This window comes from Neomonachus schauinslandi, chromosome 13 (assembly GCF_002201575.2).
Source record: "Neomonachus schauinslandi chromosome 13, ASM220157v2, whole genome shotgun sequence".
NCBI classification, from domain to species: domain Eukaryota; kingdom Metazoa; phylum Chordata; class Mammalia; order Carnivora; family Phocidae; genus Neomonachus; species Neomonachus schauinslandi.
Window position 1 is genome coordinate 76,062,035 of NC_058415.1, and position 16,733 is coordinate 76,078,767.

General features: G+C 46.3%; 1 protein-coding gene across 1 annotated transcript in view; it reads left to right on the forward strand.

Moving 5' to 3' along the window:
* Positions 1-12,656, forward strand: part of PAPPA (pappalysin 1) — a 253,181-nt gene extending 240,525 nt beyond the window's left edge. The window contains exon 23 of the mRNA XM_044920426.1: positions 12,499-12,656. Coding sequence (XP_044776361.1) covers positions 12,499-12,606 — 108 coding nt within the window. The 3' untranslated portion in view covers positions 12,607-12,656. The remainder of the gene's footprint in view (positions 1-12,498) is intronic.
* Positions 12,657-16,733: the final 4,077 nt, after the last annotated feature.

Sequence of the window (16,733 nt, forward strand, 5' to 3'; positions counted from 1 at the left end):
AGCTAGGGGAGAGGTGGTCAGACTGGGCAACCTGGGTTGAGGAGTGCTCTGGTCATGAATGAGTTGATGGGGAGCTATTTCTGGTTTTGTACTCATCTACAATCTGAGCCAAAAAATCATTGGAGCTAATCTCTTTCTCTCTAAAGAAGGGGGAACGGTATTCCCGAGACCGGTCATAGTCAGTCTTGGAACTGCTATCAGTGATTATCTGGTCTAAACTTCTCATTTCCTAATGGGGGCACTGAGGCCCATACAGGAGAAATGATTTGGCCATGGTGGCAGAGTAAGTGAGAGAAAGAGAGCAAGGTGTCTGGCTTGCTACCTAAGTACCTTTATATCGCATCATCCTTAAAAGAATTAGTTCCTTTAAGAAAGATGCTTTGACCCTAGAATGTGGGGATGAACAGGGCAAGACCCAAAAGAACACACTCAAACTGCATCTTTGGATAGATGACCAGGGCTGCTGAGGTTCTCTGGGGTCAGCCAGTCTTGTATGGGCAACACTTCAGCATGCCCACCCCCTCCTTTTTTTTTTTTTTTTTTAAACACTGAAGGTCAATACTTTCTGCTTAAATACAGTAGAATAAAATTCATTTCCTACTAATGACTTTTATTTTTCTCCCAATATGAAACAATACATATTCTACTTTTTGGAAAATCCAGAAAGCAGAAGAGAACAACAGAATCATTGCTCATCTTACAACCCGGAAATAGCCATTGCTTTTCCTTCTGCCATATTTTACTGGGTTTAAGTGTGTGGTATTTGTACCCGTGTATATCTCACTGACATTCTAGTGTGGGATCCTGTTTTGTTCTGTTTTGACTTAGCCCAGGAAACCTGATACATAAGAATGATCTGATATTATTATAAACTTTCCAGCTGCAGTTTTTGCTTTATTATTATTTATTAGAGGGTTGTGATGTATCATAGTTTATGATACAGGCTGTTCACCTCAGGCTGTTCTTTTTAACTCTTGGGTTACTTCAGTTTCTCACAATGATAAATAATGAGGCTTGTGAATATCTTTGCAGATAAATATTTCTCCAGTTCTGTTCCTTGACAATTGCCTTTTAGAGCTGACATGACTAGGATAAAAGGTGTGAGCATTTATAAGGCTCTTGACGCCTGGTGCCAAGTGAATACAGCATACAATAGTGTCGATTTGACTTGGTGGAGTCCACCGTTTTCGAAAGTGAATGGACAATGAAGTTTGTGTTTTAAATAGAAGTTTGGGTAGAATTATGACACAGTATTCATGTGACACCATCACTGTAAGAGCAGATCCGATTAGAAGAATTTTCCTACCAACTAGAATTTATATATAAAAACATAAAAAAAAAACCACCCTAATTTATTTTTATTGGGAGACTTCCTTAAATGGATTGCTGTTTCTACAGAGTGCATGGTAGGAACATGAAGTCATGAGATTGAGGTTCAGGTGCAGATTCCAAATGATTACAGTCACTTGAAAAAATATACATGTACACCAAATGGCCATTTGACACTGTTCATACTGGGTTCAGTTGCAACAATTTCAGATGTCAGGACCCTTAGGTGTTGCCTCTTTAGTAAGGGACCCAGAGTAAGTTCTTTGCTAGTTCTGAATATGCTTCCTAGTCTTTTTTTTTTTTTTCCCCTTTCCTTTTCTACCCACATTATATATGTAATTTTGGCTTTCTGGGTTAAGAGATCCCCTTCCACTTTAAATTGGTGATCCTTCTTATTGGCTGAGGCTGCAGAATGCAGATGGCCAAGCTTCCTTCATTGAGTGAGATGCATGTTCCTTGAGCATCTGGGAGGGCTCAGCACTGTACCGAGCTGTGTGCCCTGGGCAGAGTCTGGACAGACTGGCCCCTGCCCTTGTGAAGCTCGAGGCCCGTTAGGGGAGCCAGGCATCCAACCAGGCATTGTAGTGCTTTTGTCAAAGGGCAGCAAAGGAAAGGAGCAGGATCTTATGGAGATCAGTGTGAAGATCAGGGAAGGCTTCCCTGAGGAAGCAATGTCTACACTGAGACCCGAAGAGTGAGTAGCTTTCCTGGAGAAGGTGAGTGGTGGTTGAAGACAGGATGGAGAAGCCTGGAAGCACTATGTGGGAAGTGTGGATGGCAGAGCCTGCTGCCTTCTCTTCTGGTGCAGATGGCTTTGCCAACTGAGGCAGTTGCCATAGTTGTTCCTTATTCACAGTATTTGGTGTTTTCTTCGGATTTGAGGTTCCTGGGAGTCTGACTTCTGGAGGAGAAAGGGATCTCAAATTAAACTCGTACTTCCTACCATTCAAATTCCCCAGTTTAACTGGTAAATAACCTCCAGCTTCTCAAATGCTTTAACACTCTCTTGTACACGCCCAACTCCACTTCCTGCCGTAGACTGGTTTATCGAGACAGCAGGTGGAGGAATAGAGAATGAAAAAGGCACCCCTAAGTGAACTGCCACAACTGTCAGACATCCTGCCAGACACGTGTCCTCCATCACCTTCTTGAATCCCCGTGGCAACTCTGACAGGTCTCTGTTAGCCCAGTTGCCCAGGCGAACCAGTTTGGGCTCAGAGCACTTGCAGGATGTGCTTGAGTTCACTTGGCCACTAGTGCCGAGGCCCAGATTCAAGCCCAGGCCTGCCTGACGCATGAGCCCAGCTCTTTCTTGTGTGTGGGGCCGACTCCTCAGTGTGCCTGGGCCTAACCCTCGCAGTTCTGGCTGGAGACAATTCACCGTGAACCCCGACTGCCAGGGAACCTTGGATGGGGGGGCCCCTCCAAGGGGCCAAGATGAAAGCGGCTTTTCCCAGCAGCAAAGACAGGGTGGGGAATGGTTGAGGCTCCCAGCCTTGCCAGCCATCCCTGACATCCCAGACAGCAGTTTCCTCTGAGTGGAAAAAAAGTCCTGCTTTCTATCTCCAGCTTCCCCAGCAGGAAGCCTCTTACGGCAGGAGAGGGGCCAGAGGCTGGCTTCCGCCCTCTCACTCCCTGCTCCATGCTGCTGGTCCTGGTCAGTTCCTAGCTGAACTCTTGGCCCCAGGCACCCATCGTGGGGCGTTCCCTGCCTACAAGCACACAGCCTGGCACTCAGAAGCTCACAGGTAGGGCAGATTTGCTTCATGCACCTTCCACAGCGACAGTAATGTCATTAATGGAGCACATACTATGTGTCTGGCCATGGTTTGGAGTCTCTGTACCTCTTGTCTCACTTTGAGACCGCAGGAAAAACCGGACAAGGTAGACGCAGTGGAGGCTCAGAGAGGTGAACTCCCTTGTAGGAGGTGACAGAGCTGAGTGTAGGCGTTAGGATTTCCTGGCTCCGAACAATAGTCACTACTATTTATGGAGGGCTTACGATGTGCCCTGCATAGTGGTAACTGCTTTTGCAAGTGCCATCTCTTTTCATCACTCCGTCACCCTATTGTAGGTGCTGTCTTGTTAGCCTCATTTTATAGACAAGGCAGCTGAGGCTGAGAACGGCTGAGGTCCCACGGCCAGCAAGTGGTAGAGCTGAGAGGGAAACCTCGTGAACCTGAGTCACGAGGAAGTTGCCTCTAACCCCTATTCTGAACATCTAGTTGTAATGAGCTTGCATCTTGCCCAGGCATTTTACCCTTCCCCTGGTGGGTGGTCTTCTTCCTTCCTAGTGCGCCTGGACAGGAGTGCCAGGATGAACTCAAGGCCAAGGGTAAGCACACAGCATCTTCTCCCAGATGTCCTTCTAGTGAACTCTCTAACTTAACCTCTTCCCAGTCTCTGGGGCTCAGGCCTCCTGGTCATTTGGCCCAGAATGATGTCTGTCTGCTCCCTTCATCCTTCCTCCCCTTGTTGGTCTGTCCAGACGCCAGCTGTTCCCCACATCTGCCTTGTGGGGTGACCTGGGCCCGGCTGGCAGACAAAAGCAAGTGCAGGAAACCCAGTCTGACAGCAGTGACCATTTTCCCGTCCAGACACCTGTCTGCAGTGCAAGGCAGACAGGAAGGGGTGGGACTCAGCTTCTCAGCGTGTCAGTTTATTATTTTCCTGTTGGAGCCTTGAGGAGTCTCAAATACAGAGATTTCCAGAATGGTTGCTTCAATAATTTACCCTCATAACAAAAAAATTTCATTTATAATTGGAATCATCCTAAGGAAGCATGTGTTAGAGGTTTAAGGGAAGAAGGGGAAACAGCCTTATTCAACATAGCAAGGTTTTGTAAGGCATGGTGGCCTGAAACACTACTTATGGTCATGGTTTAGACAGCTGCTAAGAGACTGATTCTGGAAGATGTCTGGGAAGTTGGGGTGTAGTCCCAGTTCTATGACTTACTTCTGTGACCCTGGGCAGGCCAGGCTCACCTTTGGTTTTTATCTCTTGACATTTGGATGATATTCATGTCTAAGGATTCTCCATCTGGCTTCCTGAGGGAATTGGCCATTGGTGAGAACCTGAAGGCTTTTTGGGGCAGAGACCAGTAAAGATTAGGAAGAAATTAATCCCAGAAACATCTCAGCACAGGATTGCATGCCCAACTGATGACATTAAGTGTAGGGTTGTAATATTTATTTGCTAAATCTAAGTGAAAACGTGGTTTTGTAGGGAAGGACATTATACCCAAACATAGCCCATTGGTCTAAGGAGTCTAGTCATTCTAAAAATCCTTAGATGGACAGCAGCCTTCTATGCTGCTGGGTGGTCCATGCTAAAGGGTTGGGTATTGGGCTGCAGAGTTGGTGATGTCCATCAATGGCTCTTAAATCTCAAATTAGCAAACAGAATGGTCTTCCTAAAACAAGTCTTGTAGTATCACACCTCTATGCAAAGCCCTTCAAGTGTCTCCCCATTTTACTTAGAGTAAAAACCAGGCCTCCCAATGACCTATAAGGCCCTATGTGCTCTGCCTACCTCCATTATTTCTCTGACCTTACCCCCTACTATCAGTACCTTCCCTCACTTAACTCCAGCCGTCCAGCCAGGTGTCCTCCTACCTTACAGACTTTGTCACTGGCTCCTCCCTTAGCCGAGAACATTCTTCTCTATTCATCCACATGATTCACTTCCCCTCACCTCCTCCAAGTCTTTGCCCAAGTGTCAGGTTCTCAATGAGCTCCATCCTGACCACCCACCTTACATCACCCCTGGCACTCACGCACCCATTTTCTTTGGATTCCACTTTTCTTTCTTTCATAACCCTGATCACCTTGGCACTATAAAATGTATTTATTATCTCATAATTCTTAGCCCCTTGCTGATCAAATGAAAATTTCGTGAGGTCAAGAATGTGCATCTGTTTGTTCAGTGATGTATCAATAGTTCCGATGTACCCCACTGTTGAGCACCTGCTATGGGACAGATACTGTTCTAGGCCATGAGCAAGATGGACCTGGTCCCAACCATGCTGAGTTCATGTCTTGTGGACTAGTGGCCACATATTTAGAGTATATTAAGTGCTAACAGAGACAGAGCCAGTGAGGAGAGTCAACAAAGCTTCCTGGAGAAGGAAACACCAAAGGTGAGACATGAAAGGCATAGTAGGTCTTAGCTAGGTAAAAGGAGTAGGGGGGTAGAGGACCAGAGATTAGGATGCGAGAGAAAAGAGTGTTTCTGGCAGAGGGCACAGTCTGTGCAAAGGTCCAGACATAAGGAAGCATATTAAGGAAACCACAATTCCCTAAGTGTGGCTAGAGCACAGAATGAGAGGGGATGTAAGTAGTAAGAGGTAAGAAAATGAGCCTTGAGCAGACTTTTTAAACCAAGGCAGGGAATCTGAACCTTATCCACACAGCGTAGGAGTGTTCAATGATTCTAATCACTGAACTAGTCTAGAGGATCCTAGAAGGCTTCCTGGAAGAGGGGCTAGACATGTTTAGCTTGGAAGATTAATAAAAGACAACAGGAAGATGACTAAACAGACTACACTAATTCCTCCTTGTCCCAAAAATCATTGGCTTCTGGAGTGTTATAATTTTTCTCTATTTGAGGTGTAGCTTTGACTTTTTCATGTGGCTGAATTAGACACTCATTTTAGTTTGATCCTACAAAGGGATCAGACCCTTCTATCCCCCCAAATTATCATCCTCATAACCATTGTCAACATCATCATGACCGCCATCAACACCAACATCACTGATCTCACTGTAGCCCTCATCATCCACCACCATTTACTGAGCATATATTATATGCCATGTACCATGCTAAGTGCTATACATGAATTTTATACTTTACCTAAAATACTTTCAATGAGCAGGACTGGTATTACTTCCATCTTACAAACAGAGAAACTGAAAGGAAAGTAACTTGCCTAATGGCATACACTAAGTCACCAACAGGGCAAGGAATCAAACCCAAATCTCATTCCCTTTTCTCCACCTTACCCTCCACATGAGCACTGTTTCCACATTTAAACAAGCCTCTGTATTCATGGACTCCTCCATGCCCTGTGCCAGGCATGTATCTACCCTACCTCCAAGGAGCTCACAGGGAGTCCTTGTACTTGACATCACACCTTGGTCTACTGGATCTCATTAAATCTTTCCATCAACACGACGAAGTCCTTGGGACTCAGAGTGGTTAAGTGACTTGCCCAAGCTCCCACAATGGGCGGGTGGACAGTTAAGGCTTTCTGATGTTTGGCATAGGATGCGTCTTGCTCCCCACACTGCACACTCTGCTTGTGACCTCCCTGTTGAGTCTGAGTCAGAATCCCGCCCCTGCCTGTCTCCCAGCGTCAGAGGACCTGCAGCCAGGGCCTTGTGGTGCATTTGCCTGGGCTGCATTCCTGAGCAGCTCTCTCTCACACATACACACACAGATGGAGGTGTTATTCTGGGCAACTCACCCAGAGGAGAAACTCCTGTGCCTGAGCACCATCTCCAGCCCAGAGGAAAAAAAAGAGAGAATCCTGGCCTTTAGTCATTGACCTGGGCTTGTTGACAGAATCCTAGAGTGGGTGGCCAAGCCATTTATGGGATAGCCTAGACACATGGTGCTGGGAATCCCAAATGTAAACTGGCCACCACAGCATTTGTGCTGTGGGTGGTAGGTTTTCTTGGGAGGCCATCTGTGGGAGAAGGTAGGAAGCTGCTTGGGGAACCAGGGAATCTGGGAATTGGGCTCAGAGCTGACTTTACCAGGATGTGGCCCTTTTTTCTGTGCTTCAGTTTCTTCCTCTTTCAAAAGGGGACCTTGACTCCTGCTCTGCCTGCCTCCTGGGGGGGGGCGGGCAGTACCAAGGAGTGGTTACAAACAAGGATGCAGATCACAGGCCACCTGCCAGCCAAGTGACTTACCTCTGTGCATCTTAGTTTCCTCTAAGATGTAAAAATGGGGCTAGTAAGAATAGCTACCTTATTAGGGTTGCTGGGAAGAGTGAGTGAGATAATGCACACTGGGTTAATTCAGCCAGGCACATAATAAAGGGATAAAAGGCTATTGGCTGTAAAAACATAAAGCAGCAGTCAGCCTGGCCAGGTTGTGAAGGAGGAGCCTTCTTACTCTCTCTGGCTGAAAAGCTCTCAGTGTTTGGAGTGGACTTTCGAATTCTATGTCATCTAGTTAGTTACTGATGGGTAGTGAGGCCCGGGGCAAGTTTGCTTTGTTCTAAATGTTCTGAAACCTCTATTTTCTCATCTGCAAGATGGGTTGCTAACAACGGTAGCCTCACAGGGTTGTGCAGAGTGGACTAGCCAGGAGGTAGGAATTACCTGGCACATGGAAGGCCCTCAGGAAGTGCTTGTGTGTGTGTGTGTTAAAGTGATTTTCACTGCTGTGCACCTGCCTCTTCCAAGTCAGACCGAGGAACACCTGGGAAGTGGCTAGAGCTGCTAGTCTCTACCCTTCTGTTCCCACTTGTAGGCCCTTGATTAGGGAGGAAGCTTGTGACTAGAGGAGACCCCAGGGCAGGCTCTGAACAGGCAGTTCGCTAAGATGCCAGAGGCAGGCAGGCGGAGGAAACAAGATGCTGTACATCTCCTCTGCACTAGGATCTCTGTGAGCTGGTTTGGAGACATTACTTCATTGACTCCTCACCAGAATCCGGTGAGGTCTTTCCAAGGACCCTTGCCTTACAGTGGTTAAGACGAAGTCCCCAGGGTGCCAAGGACTTGCCAAAAGTCAAGCAGTGCCTATGTGGAGCCCACACCTGAACCCAGGCTTGTCTGCCTCCTAAACTCCTAGCAAGGGCTCAGTAAATGCAGCTGCATGCACAAGCATGCAGTGAAGATAGGAAGGCTCCAGATCTGCCTCCTGAGACCAAACCTTCTAGACTTTGTTGTATTCTGATTGGGGTTCCTTCCCTCAGTTTCCAGACATGTTCCTCTGGGAAAATGTTGAAATTGCCTGGGTTGACTTGGGGAAGGAAGAAAATGGTCATACCACGCCCACTTAGCCACGGTGGCCAGACTGGCCAGAGAAGCAAACTGGTGGTGGGGCCCTCCCAGCTGATGACTTTGGAGAAGCTGAAGGACCTGGGGATGGCAGAAAGGGCAACGTGCAAGACAGGGCTTATGCGAGAAAGCCTAAATTCCCACATCCTTTCTGGCCAGGGCTTGGGCCTTCTGCTTTTTTTTCTCAGACTGAGAAGGCTTTTCAGACAGACGGGAAGGTAGAGACCATTAAAATTGAATCTTAATGCACAGGTAAGGAAATTGAAGCCTAGAGAAAGGAAGTAACTTGTACATAGTCACATAGTAAGTGAGGGCAAGAGCAGAGGCTCCCTGCCTTGGATCTGGGTACATATTCGTGCATTCATTTGTGCCTCCATTCATGAGTCCACCGAGGGCCTGTTAGGTGATGTATAAAGACCTAGGTCAACAACAGACAGGCTCCCTGCCCAGACTGAGCTGGCTGGCATACAGGTCAGAGCAGTTCAGCACAAGAAGGGCTTACATAGGATGCTGTGATATGGAACATAGGTGATGGCACCATTTCTGGTCAGACCAATGGGGGAGGAGGTGACACCTGATAGGAGGCCTCAAGAGTGGAAGAAAAGCTGGTCAGGAAAGAGGAGTGAGGGCAGAGGAACATTAATGGCTGGAGACTTGCTCAGATGGTGGTTCTCTGTGTAGGCTGTTCAAGAGTGTTGTGCCAGGGACGCCTGGGTGGCTCAGTTGGTTAAGCGGCTGCCTTCAGCTCAGGTCATGATCCCAGGGTCCTGGGATCGAGTCCCACATCGGGCTCCTTGCTCAGCAGGGAGCCTGCTTCTCCCTCTGCCTGCCTCTCCCCCTGCTTGTGTTCTGTCTCTCTCTCTGACAAATAAATAAATAAAATCTTTAAAAAAAAAAAAAGTGTTGTGCCAGCCAACAGAGGAAAGGCCAGACTCACAGAAGAGTGTTCATGTAGAAGGAAGCAACATTTGATCCACACAACCTCCTGAATGTGTGTTCTACCACAGAAAGCCTTATCAGTTCAGTAATTCCAGTTAATCTACCACGATAATATAATTATGTTTTACTTTTGTAAGGTATACAACAGTGATCTCCTATTTTGGTGTCAGTTTTTCAAAAAAGTTTTGATTATGGGCCAAAAAAAAAAAAGTAGGAAAACATTTGGAGTATTTGAGGAACCAAGAAGTAAATAAGCCACAGAAAGTGAGGAGGAGAAGGGGACCAGGAAAGGTCTGAGAAGTGTGTGTGATCAAATCATGCAAGGCCTTGATCTCATGGTAAGGACTTTGGGTCTTATTCTAAGACGTCTGTTCAATTTTTGCCTATGTGAGGTGCAGCAGAAAGCATGAGTGCTAAATCAGATGTGAAATTACCTCTAATGGGTCACAGAGATGGAGAGAATTGTGCACACAGGACGTTAGAGGTAACTGGATCATTCTAATGTTAGAATGTGGGCAGGAGAAGAGAACAGATAAGGGAATGGGTTGAGTTGAGGACAAAGAAGCTGCTGAAGTCAGGGAGGTAGGAGAGAGGGACGACAGGCAGCAAAGGTGTGACAGATGGTGAAATGTGAGCTGGTGGGAAATTTGATTCAGCACATATGTATTCAGCATCAAGCATCTCCTGAGTGTTAGACCACGTGCTGGGGCTTCTGGATGTTTATTCTTGTTTGATCTTCACAACCATACGAAATACAGTGTTTTTAAAAACCACCCTTTTATAGACGTAGAAACGAAGGGTCAGGACAGTGAAGAGATTTTCCCAAAAGTGTTCAGTGACTATGAGTCAAGCAAGGATGCCAGTCCAGGTCTCCTGGCTCCCATGATGGTACTCTCCCCACTTGACCTCAGTTATTAAATTTGGACTTGGCTCTGCCATCGGAGCCCCCACTTGGACTGGAGGATTTCCCTGTCTCTTCCAATTCTAACATTCTCTGCTTCTCTTAGAGATACAGAGGTTGTAGAAGAATACTCTAGATTAGAAGGCACAGCCTCCACAAAGGCAGGATGACCGGGAAGTAGTTGTAAGCAGAAGGACAATCTGTGAGAATGCTTCCCGTTCTTGGGAACGCCTTTTGAATTTAAGTTGAAGAGAGGGACAGAGTTGTGCTAGTCATGAGTATAATGAAAGGAGTAAGTAAGTAAGAGATGGAGAAATGAACAGACCTTGATTCCATTCGATGGCTCAGGCCCTGAGAAAACAAGAATGAACAAGACTGACGTAGTTCCTGCCTCACTGAGGGAGAGATGAGGGGACAGATATCTGTCATTTGATTGACCTATGTGTGGAGCATATGCCAAGAATTGTGTATTACATGGTTTTCGTCTATTCCCTTATCCTTTATCACAACCTCAGGAGGTATATGCTTTCATTATTCCCATTTAATGAATGAATTAACTGAGGCTCACAGAAGTCCTCACATGCTCAAGGTCACAGGAGTAGGTGAGAGAGCTGGGGCTTATACTTCAGTCTTTTCTTTTAAATCGTTGCAAAATTGCAGGAGAGGGAGTGGTTGAGAGGGAGGGAGTGAAGGAAGGATGGAAGGCCAAGAGGCAGAGAGAAGAGTTCGATATAGAGAATGAGTCCACAAGCTAGGAGGACAAAGATGTTCTCTGAGACGGTGTGAGCACTTGGAGACCCTGCCTAGGCAGGAGGCGAATGAGGTCATTAAATCCATCTGCGCAGATGGGGACCCTCTGGGAAAAGTTATATGCAAATATCATGATGCAATGAGGTGCAATCTGAAATCCACTTGCGTTAGCTCAGGCTGGGGCTCAAGCAAGGACCGCACTGTGCTCTTTGGAAAGATCATCTGCTGAATGAAGACGTTTGCTCTTTCTCTCAGTTTCTAGAAAGGAAAGTCAGCTCAAGGTCACAGAGCGTGTGAAGGGATGGATGGGGACCAAAATTCAGGCTTCTGCCCCACAGTTTTTTTCCTTAGAGAGAGTGCATGCGCTTGAGAGGGGGGAGAGGCAGAGGGAGAATATCAAACAGACCCATACCCAGCACAGAGCCCAGCTCGGGGCTGGATCCTGAGATCATGACCTGAGCAGGAATCAAGAGTCAGATGGTCAACCGATTGAGCCACCCCGGCGCCCCTCCCCCACTTAAAAAGTATTTGTTTAAAAATTTTTCCCAGCTTTCATAATATATGTGGATAACAAACCACGTTGTACACCTCTCACCCTTTCTTACTCAAAATCTGCCCCTGAGAGGCTTCAAACCAAACTTTATGCAAAATCTCTATGTGAAATGTCCCCCACCAAGAGTTCAGGCCCCCTGGAAAGTGGTCTGAGCTTGCTGGGACATGCTCTTGTTGTTTTCATCCTTGCCTCCCCCGATCAAAATTCCCAGCATATGTCTGTCTTAAAAGATACTTTCATATACTTTCTTTCACTTGACCCACCACAATGGCCCTATAAGTTAAGTATTCCATTGTGCCAGTCTTATCAACCAGCTCTGGTACAGTACATTACAATTTTCACCCATGATTTCCTTCAGCCATTAGTTCCCAGGGCAAGGTGGGGCTGATAGATATCAGTTCTACAGCTGGGAACCTGAGGCTCAGAAGTAGCTTGCCTATTTTAAATACCATGTCCCGGGGCGCCTGGGTGGCTCAGTCGTTAAGTGTCTGCCTTCGGCTCGGGTCATGGTCCCGGGGTCCTGGGATCGAGCCCCGCATCGGGCTCCCTTCTCCGCGGGAAGCCTGCTTCTCCCTCTCCCACTCCCCCTGCTTGTGTTCCCTCTCTCACTGTCTCTCTCTGTCAAATAAATGAATGGAATCTTTAAAAATAAATACATACATACATACATACATACATACATACCATGTCCGTCACCTGTTACTTTGGGCTAATGCCTGCCCCTTTCAGAGAGCCTCAGTTTCCCTGTCTGTAAAAGGGTGATTGTTCTAGTACCTATCTTACAGAGTAGCCTGACCCATCATAAATGCCCTCAAAAATGAAAGCTGCTATTCTAATGATTGTGATAAAAGTTATGACATGGCTAGCAAGAAGCAGAGGTAGGACTTGAACTTGAATCTGCTGCCGACCCCCATCCCCCAATCCAGTCATTGTCCTCCTGCTCAGCACTGCTTCTCTGAAAATTACTGCATCAGACCCAACCACCTGTCTCACCTCTTCTCTCTTTCTCTCTGCAGGTCACCCCCTTCCCTATGTCCTGTGACCTACAAGGTGACTGTGCTTGTCGGGACCCCCAGGCCCAAGAACACAGCCGGAAGGACCTCCGGGGATACAGCCATGGCTAAGGAAGGACAAGGAGTTGACAAAGAATTCCCAGCGCCAGGACTCGCATCCCTTTGGTATTGATTTCACAGTCAGCTGCTCAACGGAATGGCCTCCCCACACCAGGGATCCTTAGCACCCAACCGGTCTGCCTTTAATTTCACCCAGGAAGGACTCATAGTAGGGGCGCATGAGCCAAGTCTCACCACGCTGGATGATGGAATGGAATCCCATCCCAAAGTCTTAGATGGATTGCATAGACAAGTGTGCAGTCCCAGAGCCTAAAATTCTAATTTGTCACACAACCACAACAAGTAACATGTTCTATATGTAGGAGTGTGCACATATGTGGTTAGTACACATGCATGCATACACACCCAAACAAACATCTGCGTGAGGACAGTTTGGGAGACTGAGCAGAGAGGAACTGGAACACACTCAGTCTTTCCTTTCCCAAGCTCCTAGCCAATAGTGTCCTTGGGAGAAAGAGTTGCAGAAACTGCCAAGGCCAAGTGCTGAGATGTCAAGATAGCTTGCACTCTGAGGCTTGGAACATGTAGGGCATGCACAATCGTGCAGTCCTTTGGGATTAGAAGTGAACGGTCTCTGATCACCTACCTTCTAGGGAAGTAGAACCCAGGACGAGGTAAAGGATCCAAGGTATGCAAAGCCCCCAAATTCTTCTGCTGCCATGGGGGATTTTACCCCAACTCCAGGGTTTGAGGCTAAGCTGGAAATGGCATAGGGTTGCAGTGTCAAGGTATTATAACAGACCCCTGCTTGAGGCCATAATATCCCTCCAGAACCCACCCATTCCCCAAATCTTGCCTTGGGACCACATTCGCTGCTACTTTTCCTGCTGCTCTATCCTATACATTGAGTACCCCCAAGATGGTAGGACTAGGTTAGGAAAAACCCCACACAACCAAACAGTCTGCCTTAAAAGTGACCCACATTTTTCCACAGCTCCTCACTTCTTAGCCCTTCTGCAAGAGAAAATTCCTCATTGGCCTACATGGTGAGAAATTAAATCCCCCATGGGTGGGCTTCTCATCCTGGAAGGGAGTAGAGGGACTGGAGATGCTGAAACCCTCACTGAGAGTCCAGAATGTCTGAGCCAGTGTTAGATTTTATAATCAAGTGGACCAGTGTTAAACGTCTGTGATGTTGGGGCCATCCAGAGACTGCTGGGATAGTGGGGACTCTTGAGTTATTATCCTTATCCAAGCTTTCCTGGCCTTCCGGGCTAGATCAGGCTTTGGTGCTGAGGACCTTGCTGTGGCCCTGAGCAGCTATAATTCTAGAACAGAGAATCATCTTGGGTATGATCCATCTAAACTATGTTCTCGAGGGCCATCAGAGGGAAGCCCAAGAATTCACAGACTCAGTCCCCAACAACCCAACATGGTCATCATGTTTTCCACATTGTCTTCCAGCTACCAGGACTCCCATCCAGACCTGTGGTTGGTGAATCCTTCCCTCTTTCCCATGTTTAGCCTCCAAAACTTAAGAGGAAGGTAGTCCAATGCACGTGGAAGGCCCTACCTCATTGGGGTCTTCTTTGCCTGTGTTCCACCAGTTACTTGTCCACTCCTTTTGAATTAATATGGAAGAAATTAACACAGAATGAGGTAGAGAGAATGGTCAAGCTGGACGTAATTTCTGAGACCTGGAACTGAGACAGTGAGGCAATAGGAGGGTATCATATAAAGACTGCTATAAATCAAGTCATCTCAAATCCAGTGAAAACAACCAACAAAAACAAAGCCTAGCATAGGAATGGGAAACCCCAGGCATACGTGCTGACCCTCCTCATTCCTGCACCTGAGGCAAGCGCTATTCATCAGTCATAGTCCTTTTTCCCTATGGGGACCAAAAATAACTTCAGGAACCTTCTTACTACCTTACTCCCAACAGTGATTACCTGCTGACCAAGAACACTTGAGAAGCCAACATACCAAAGTGTTTTTTGCACAGGTGCCCACAAATTAGGATGCAGAGCTTAAATTTTCATGGCTCGTACCATATTCCAAACCCTGAGATTAGGTTCCAGAATGGAGAAGCTGCCACCACGGTTAAGGACAGGCTCAAGTCCTTTATGTGTCCTTCTTTTACACACTCACATCTCATTTCTATCCAGAGCATTTTCTATAGTTACCAGGGCCAGTCCTTAGCAAAATAATCATAAAAATGGAAGAACTGATCCCATTTTGTACTCCTTCCAGTACCTTAGAACCCTTGCCAACTAGTAAAGCCCTCTCTTGCCCTGAGTTACCAACGTGTGTGGTTAGCTGACAAGATACGAACTAAGAAGGGTAACCTTGTGGGCCCTCCCAGTTGCTCTATCATACCAATCAGTAGTGCAAAAAGCCTTGGAGACCCAAAGACGCCATCACTGATAATGGGGTTGCAGGAACCACAGAAAAACCTCACCAGCTTCCCTTCAATTGACTCTCATCCTCTTTCTGCCTTCACCCTCACCCAGTCTGTGCCCACACTCTCCAGCTGAGCAAAGCTTCCTAGAGGCTGACTTCTATCTTCAGACTCCCAGATTGAGTCGAGCAAGGAGCCACCCAGTCTCCTCCTGACCGTCATTTAAACCTGTTACTCATAAATTCGTATTTGCCAAGGATATTAGGCAAGACAGGCTACATGACGGATGGCCAGCCTCATGCCCACATGGAAGGCCCTTCTCAAAACTTAGTGAAAGAGACTCCATTCTATTCATGCAATGCACTGATTTCTGGCTTCGTTTTCTTTCTGGGAATAAACTCATTGTCTTATCCCTTCGATTATCTCCTGTTTAGGATCATGGAGTACTCACAAGGAGGCAGATGTGAAGCACTGTTGTCTATCAGCAGCTCAGGGGCCCTAAAGCAGTTGGGGGTTCTGGGTCTGAAGAAGTATTAGCCTGTTGGCAGCAAGAAAGAAAAGATGAGGAAGACGGTTCTCCAAACCCTGTTTTGGGGAGCCTTTCCAAGCCACAACCCTAACTGCATGCCCAGAGGACTTGTATTACCCCCATATTCTGTGCCAACCACCTCTGAAGGGAAGACAGTCCCTGGGAAGTCCATTTTGGTGGCTGAATTAGGGTGTTAAGAAAGGGAGCGATCGGTGGTCATAAATAGCAGGGCTTTGAAGATGGAGGGTATCGGCTGCTACTCCTGGCTTCAGCTTGTTTACTGCCTAGACAGTTCTCTTAGTGTTTTTTCCATCTTGGCCCCTGCTTAAATGCTATTTGTTGAAAATAATTCTTTGAGACAGATTTCAGCTACCTCCCTTCCAGGTTCAATTTAACTTGGTTGTAACTGTCAATTTGTTATAGGTCTTACCTGTGTTTTAAAAAGAGAAAGAAAGAAAGAAGAAGGAAGGAGAAAAGGAAGAAAGACAACCATAAATCCAAGTTAACAGTTTGAGGTTTTAGTGTTGTGTGTGTGTGTGTGTGTTTTCTGGAACTACTTCAAGCGGGAAAATAAAAAGGAGAAAATGATGGTAACAAAGCTGTACAGAGAGATTGATAGAAGACAAAGAGATGAAAAGGAAATAAAAATGCATGATTAAAACTAAGAATTAAAAAAAAAAACCTACAACACTATTTTTGTGCTTCCTAAAGGGAACTATTTATTCTACAGGCTGAGTAGGTAGACACAAGCATAAAAGTTTCCCTAGCAGGAGACTTAAAGCAGGATTTTATAATGCTGTTATTTTCTGTACATTGTGATAGGGTCCAGGAAATAAGACGTCTTCCCCCTTGATATGTAGTTGTTGTTGTTGGGGGAGCATTTTGTCTATATGTTTGGTGGCAATCGGTGTTAGTAGGGAGTGGGGAGGGCTTGAAATTGGTTTTACCTGATATTAAGGGGACATAGTGTGTTGTGCTTTTCACTTTATAAAATGTTTGTATTTACCAGTAGAGCACTGGGCTTTCTAAAGACTGCACTTAGAATCACACTGCACGGTCCACTTTCCTAAAAAGCTGCTACATGACCAGACAGGTAATTCCCCTGGTTTTTGAGAAACAACACAAAAACAAACCAAGCAAAACAGCAAACATAAAAACTAAGTAGCAAAGGAATAAAAACCTGTTCTTTTAACTTATTCAAGTTTTGCCAAATTCCTACCGATTGATCTTTAAAAGAACTGTAATGAT